A 7,225-nucleotide genomic window follows, 5' to 3' on the forward strand; every position below is an offset into this window, starting at 1 on the left:
GATGATGTTCAAGGAATGTGGGAGGAAGTCGGAGTACCTGTTATGCAGACTCCTGAGCCAAGATTCAAACCCAGTTCCTCGTGACTATGAGGCAGACGTGCTAACCACTATAACACTGTGCAGATGCTCAATATCCCCTAATGCAATTGTATTTTTCTTCATCAGAGACTAGAGAGAAATATGCATTAAGAATGTTGTCGCTAGGTTAGGTGTGCATAATTCAGTTTGGCCAGCAGATGACGCCAAGGTTTCACCCATTCTGTTCTACCGCTTCCTTATTTTGCTCTGGGATTGTTTTTTTTTTGTTTTTTTTACGCCACACTTCCGCGTTTAAAAGCCCTTCAAGTTCCTCACATTTTCCTGGCTCCAAGCTCACCTCAGCCATTTGTGTTCGTGTGATCTCAGCAGCAGAGCCACCGAAATCCATGCTTTGTTGGACGTTGCATAACAAAAAAAATAATAATATTAAACTGGCCCCATATATGGGTCACTTCGTTTCTAAAAAAAAAAAAGAGTGACAAATAAGAGTAAAAAAACAACAACATACAATGACAGTAAGGACAGTTAAAAAAAAAAGAGTGAAACATTTCAAAAAAAAATACAACTCACAAAACTAAAAAAAAAATAGTTTATCCAATGACAAGGCTTGTCAACATAACAGAAATTGATTTCAGAAATAGATTTTTAATTGAAAATCAGGCCGTTGCCCAAACTCCAAATATGGCGGCCATTTCGATTTTATTTTTTTAACTTCAACGGTGATCGATGCGGTGATGTGAAGCCAAATCTGATTACAAACTATTAAGCATTATGAATCAATTTTGAACGATTGAAAATCCCACAACTCTATTAAAAGGAAACACGGGTCACACTTCGGTTTCCAGTTTCACTTCCGTGTTTGGGTCGTCGCGAGCACGCGCCGCGGACGTGCACGGCTCGTTGAGTAGTACCGGACGTGAGCGATGCGACGATTCCGTTGCTCCTTGTTGTCAACACGTTTCAGGAAATTACATTATGTAGTTTTTAATGCTTTTAATATCGATCTTGTCTGAATGACGTCGACGTTAGTTTCACCAGGAACGACTCGCCCCTCCCCTTTGCAGCCCAGTGGCGCTATGAATGGAACGTATAACATAACAAACTCGTTTAGAAAACATGCAACAAGGTGCATATAGTCAATAATATATAGTGCACGTATTCAATAGTGTTTTGCCAGGCTGCTGAGTGGGTGAAAAAGGCGCAGAGAGTCAAACAAGTGCTCCTGTTTACACTTGGACCAACAAGACCACAAAATAAAATAAAAAATAGAACACGTAGTAAATCCTGTTTGGGTGGGACTATCTGACCGTGAAAGTTAAAAAAAAAAAACGCATGAAGGATTTCGCATTACATATTAGTGTAATTAGCAAAGTAGTGTAATTAAACTATATTTTCAGAGGGACAATTTCAATTTTCTACAAAAACTCTCTAAAATTGTCTCGAGAAAAACAAAGTATAATTTCATTGGGAAAGGTGTATGTTTTCAAAGAAAAATAAATCTGTATGATTTGTTTTAATGTTTGGGGTAAAAGCTGTATGTTTTTGAAAGAAAGTTGTATTTTCAATTTATGTATTTAAAGTAAAGAATTGTATATTGTTGAGGGAAAAGGTTAATGTATTTGAGGGGAAAAGATTTCCTATATTTTGAATTAATCTTAGAGAACAAATCCTATTGTGAGTTTGTGTAGTTTTGAGAAAAAGTTTGATACTTTTTAGAAATATTTTTTTGCAAAACGTAGTCTATTTGTGAGAATAAAAACATCTGTATTTGAGAAAAAAAAGGTGAATATTTTCAAACTAAAAATCTTTGAGAAATTAAGTTGTATTGGTCTGAGAAAATAGTTTGTTTTCAATTGTGGGTACTGGTGGTTATTTAAAAAAAAAAAACTGGCGAGAGGACTACCGTATTTGCATTTGTTGCAAGTATATGAGACATGCAGTGCATTACAATATGCGTGATTGTGCCCATGCAGGCTGCAGACTTTTTGTTGTTGTTGTTGTTCTTTGTGAATAATTTCATGTCTTTCTATTCTTTTTAGGGAACCAACTATAACTTAGTTTGAGTGTATTGTTGCCACTGACACGTCAATACTCCAATTACTCAAGAACTAATCCTCTTCTACGTCCCCCTTTTTGTCGTTATTTTGCTCGGTCTTGTTTAAAATGATTGAGAAGTAGCCTCCCACACTCTACAATAAAAGTAAATGCCTCTCTTGAATTGCACAATCTTAAAGTTGACACACACACACACACACACACACACACACACACACACACTCAAGGAGAAGAAAAAAACAAGACTTCTTCTCAGTTGCATGCCACTGCTGTCAATCCATTTGTTTGTCTGCTCTCTGATTGGCTATGCCCAAAAGGCTCCACCCACTGAGGGATTGCTGTACTTTTCCACTCCAAAGTGAAGTAGCTCCAGTCCACTTCTCTTCCTCCTGGCAACACACTGAGCTCCTTCTCTGATTGGTGGCTGAACAAAAATATTATCATGCGTAATTTTTAGTCATCGATAGATAGATAGGATTAGAAATTAAGGAATATAGGCAATGGTATAAACAGTGTATAGTGTGTACTGTAAATTAATATTCATAATATTGAAATCTATTGTCCATACTGTATGTAATTTATCGTTTAAAGCTCATATATGGGCAAAGGGTAGCTGCGTTCTAAGTTTGAGGATGTCAGAATTATTATTTTTTTATATATATTTGCAGTTGCCGCGCTCATGCTAAATAGCTTACTGATCGCTGAGAAATGGAACACTACGCTAGCATTAGCATTAGCATCACTTTGTGCTTTTTCACGACTTTGCAACAATAGGAAAATGTGAGTCCTAAGGTAGCACAAGTTGAGAACCACTAATTGAATCCGTCCTTTCCGATAGTGAAGCTAAAAAAGTCTGTTAGAGAGGAAGAAAGATTGTCCATGATGGAGAAAAAATCTCAGCTCAGCGATCTCTGGTCGCTCACTGACGCGAACGTCTCCATCTTCAGTCACATGGAGTCTCCAACCTTCTTAATAAGGTTATTGATTCTTCTTGCGTCACAGGCACTGATGCTGCTCCCCCAGCGGACCACAGCAGATAAATCAACAACATCTTGTTGGACAGTTGAAGGATTTCAGCTTTTGTGTCCTCCCCCATGATTGTATTTGGCTGAGCTGCCTTATCGCCTGTTCAGCTGTCTTTGCGGGGTCTTCCCTGGTGTCACTCGGGGGCGGGCTGAAGTGCGGAGCTTGCTGTAAGGACTGGGGCGAGTCTCAAGCTATAGTGAGGTTCAGGTGAGGAGGGACGGCGGGGGGTGCAGACCTGAATCTGCTGAGAAGTGATAAGCGAGCCCCCCTGCTGTGGATTGTCTGTCTGTTGTGTTGTGGCCTCTGATTTTTGCTCGTCCCTCGGCACACCTCTTTGATGTCATTTCACTGGATTTTCATCTCCACTTCATGACAAAGAGTCTTTGGCCAACCTGAGTTTCACCGTGACTTGGTTTAGTAGTTGGATGGTAGTCATGGTTACACCAAGATGTGAGTGTCTGTTACGAGTGTCAGATGACGTAACTATCATGTTCTAAAAACGTTGTCAACCGCTGTGATGCAAAATTGTTATTATTGTTGTTTTGTACATACTTTAGACCAGATAAGACAAAAAAATAGATTAGACTGGACTTTATACTAGATTCGATTTTTTTTTAAAGTTTCAAGTGAGACAAGACTTAAGGATAGACTAGGCTATATTTAAGTATAGACCAGACTTGATACTAGACTTGTCCCGACTTTAGACCAAGCCAGGGTTTTGGATCATAATTTTGACTAGACCCAAACCAGACTTTAGACCAGTGATGGGCAAACTCGTTCCTTGGGGGCCGGAGTCCTGCAGATTTTGGATGTTTCCCTGCTCCAACGCAGCTGATTCCAATCAACAGGATCGTTATCAGGCTTATGGCTAGCTTGCTGATGAGCTGATCATACATCAGCTGTGCTGGAGAAGGGAAACATCCAAAACCTGCAGAACTCTGTCCCTCCAGGACCGAGTTTGCCCATCCCTGCTTTAGACTAAACCATACTAAAATTTAGACTAAACAAGAGTTTGGACCACACCAAATGAGACTTTAGACTAGACAACACCAGACGTTCAGACTAGATTTGACTTCAGACTAGACCAGACCTTAGACTTGACACTCTTTAAACCACACCTGACTTTAGACTAGGTCAGAGTTTTCATTAGTCCATATTTTGGACTATTCTACACCAGACCTCAGACTAAACAAGACCAGAATGTTGACCAAACCAGACTTTAGACTAGATATGACTTCAGACTGGACCAGACCTTAGACTTGACACTCTTTAAACCACACGTGACTTTAGACTATGTCAGACCTTGGACCCGAACAAACAAGACTTTAGACTAGACGTCACTAGACATTATGACTAGATTTGATTTTGGACTAGACTAGAGTTTTGATTAGTCCAGACTTTGGACTACGCAATATCGGACCTTAGACTAAACAAGACCAGACTTTTGATCAAATAATTTAAAGTAGAATCCACTAAATATGATTTAAGACAAGATCAGACTTTAGACATAACGCTTTTGAAACCACACCTGACTTTAGACTAGATCAGACCTTGGACTTGACATGCTTTAGACTAGATTTTCTCTAGTAAGGGTGCATGTGTGTCAAGTAGAATTAACGAGTGTAATATTTGGAGCGGTGCGAAGTTGAAAATAGGTTTTTGGACCCTCTCAAGAGGGGGGGGGGGAGGAGCAGGGTCTCTCTGTGGACGGAGGGGGGAGCACACTCACACACAAGATGCACTTGTGGTGAAAACCCGAGCTGAGCCCAGCGATTCCTTGACAACAACTAAACCGAACTTTAACAACAAAATAACTTCAAAAAGTTCCTCTCGGACAAGACAAAAACAGACGCTTAGTCGTTGCTTTTTTAGTTGTGCACATTTTGAAAAATAGCTTTATCGATGAGTGACTGACTGACTGACTGAGAGTCCGAACCAAGACCCGTAGAGCCAACATGACCTGAATGACCAGCATGACATTGGAAACACTAAAAGATTGCAAACACACACTGCAGGTTAGTGTGACAGTGTGTGACAGTGTGTGTCTGCCACACAAGCTCAAGAGGAATTTCACTGCATTCCCAACTGAGCGGATCCACGGTTTTACACTCCAAAATAAATTTCTAAGTGCAAAAAAACAATATGTACACATGCACCATGCATGGATTAAAAACAAATGAAAAATAATATTTAGCTTTACAACTTAATGATCTCATTATTTCAGTATTAATAACAATAATACTACATTTAATTTATCAGCGCCTTTTATGACACCCAAGGACACTTTACAGGGTAAACTAAACTAAACTAAGACAATTAAAAGCAAACACAAAAATTAGGGCAGAGGAAAAAAAATAATAAAAAAAGGCGTAAAATCAATACAGCAAAAGGAAATTCCATACAATTCATAGAGTAAAAAATAGATTAGTTCTGTAAAACTAAAATGTAGATTTCATTCTACTGATTATTATAATGGATATATGCAATCAAGAAAATTGATGTATGAATAAAATAACTCAATTTAAATTCAAGGTCATTATAAAAAAATCTCTGCTTATGGCAAGTTAATTGATTTGTGCTAAAGCCAGTTAAAACTGCTGGTCACTTAAAAATTGGAAGTGAAAAACTTCTCATGATGCGAAGGACTACTTTTTCTCAACTCACTTATTACCAAGATGCCACCACTACGATAATGGCCAATCTCAATATGCATAGGTTCAATGTAGCGTGCAAAAAAATATTTTGACAGCACAAAAATGTTCACCGTTTTATGTCAAAGTAACGGCTGCACATACAAAAGCTGCTCAACTCACCTTAGCATGAATAATGCCATAAACCAATACTGTTAGTGCTTCGGCCTGAGCACCAAAACAGGAAATAGCGGAGTTTTTCTGCACATAATGGATAGTGGAAAGAAAAAAACGCCAAACCACAATTTTAATTGAATTTATTACACTCATCGTAGTTCCTCAAAGGGAAATTCAAAGTACTGTACAAAAAAAAAGACTCTTTGTTGACAACGTCTGATGACATCATCAAACTTTACCGTTTATGACATCAGAAAGTCACAGAACTGTGCAAAGTCCCGCTGCATGAAGTTGTGACTCTGCAGGATGTCGTCCTCGGAGGGGAAGTACTGCATGCTGTCCTCATGCTGGACCACCTGGTCCCGCCGCGTCCCAGTTGGCGGTTCCGGTTCCGGGTGTGCTCCCGGACCGTCCGGCAGGGCTCCCCTGGCGTTCTCCAGGGCGCCCAGGTACGAGTCCATGTCGGTGAGCTCCGATTCGCTATCGGAGCAGCTCCCCCCGGTATCGCTGCCCACGGAATCGGAGCGCATGTGCATCATCTGGTACTTCTCGTGCATGAGGAACTGGTTGGTGTTCCTGGGGGCGCGCATGCCCCGCGCTCGCTTGCCTTTGACGTTGATGGGCCGGAGGCGCAGCAAAGTAGTTCTGCTGGTGGGCCTCTGGAGTCTTGCGTGAGGATGAGGATGCTGGTGGTACTGCTGCTTCTTGCGTCCCCTCAAACAACCGCCGGCTCGCTTGCGCTTATCGACGCGGGCCTGCACGTCCCCACGACGGGCTTCTCGCCGGCACATCTCCCTGGAGAGCATCATCTTCTTTCTTCTTCCCTTGTTCACATCCTCAACAAAGAGGACTTTAAAGTGTCTCGCCGTCGCCCCCCGCCAGTCTACCTTTTGACAATTTTGTGGCTTTTCTTCTTGACAACTGGCTTGGGCCGGCGCATAGCCCGCTCGTCGTCGCCTCGCTTGCCCGCTTGCCTGCGAGCCTTCTCCGGCTGCGCGTCACGCCCTCCTCTGCCTTCTCGACGCTCGTCTTTTTCTCCTCACGGGAGCTGCGCACAGCGTCGCCTGGGGAGTTTCTAACGCGAGTTACAAAGTGGAGCTTAGGTTGATTGTTTTAGGGTTTTTTGCATTTTTTTCCCTTCAAGTTTTGAGCTTCGAGATGTGACACTTCCTTCTTATCTAAGCACTCAACCGAAGTGTGTCTTTGATAGTGCGAATAGGACAAATAAAGAGGTAGCATGATCCATTCCCGGATTCCAAACGGGGGTGTAGCACCTCCTACCTTTTTACTCCCGAGTC

General features: G+C 41.4%; 1 protein-coding gene across 1 annotated transcript; it reads right to left on the minus strand.

The window, feature by feature from the left end:
- Positions 1-6,050: 6,050 nt before the first annotated feature.
- On the minus strand, positions 6,051-7,219 carry LOC144055940 (uncharacterized). The gene has a single exon (XM_077572186.1). It carries the CDS (start codon positions 6,734-6,736, stop codon positions 6,170-6,172), a length of 567 nt encoding a protein of 188 aa, XP_077428312.1. The 5' UTR covers positions 6,737-7,219; the 3' UTR covers positions 6,051-6,169.
- Positions 7,220-7,225: the final 6 nt, after the last annotated feature.

Source organism: Vanacampus margaritifer, chromosome 8, assembly GCF_051991255.1.
Source record: "Vanacampus margaritifer isolate UIUO_Vmar chromosome 8, RoL_Vmar_1.0, whole genome shotgun sequence".
Lineage (NCBI taxonomy): Eukaryota > Metazoa > Chordata > Actinopteri > Syngnathiformes > Syngnathidae > Vanacampus > Vanacampus margaritifer.

What these genes read in the sequence shown, in the direction of transcription:
- LOC144055940 (XM_077572186.1), bottom strand. Translation starts at nt 6,736, where the DNA reads ATGATGCTCTCCAGGGAGATGTGCCGGCGAGAAGCCCGTCGTGGGGAC.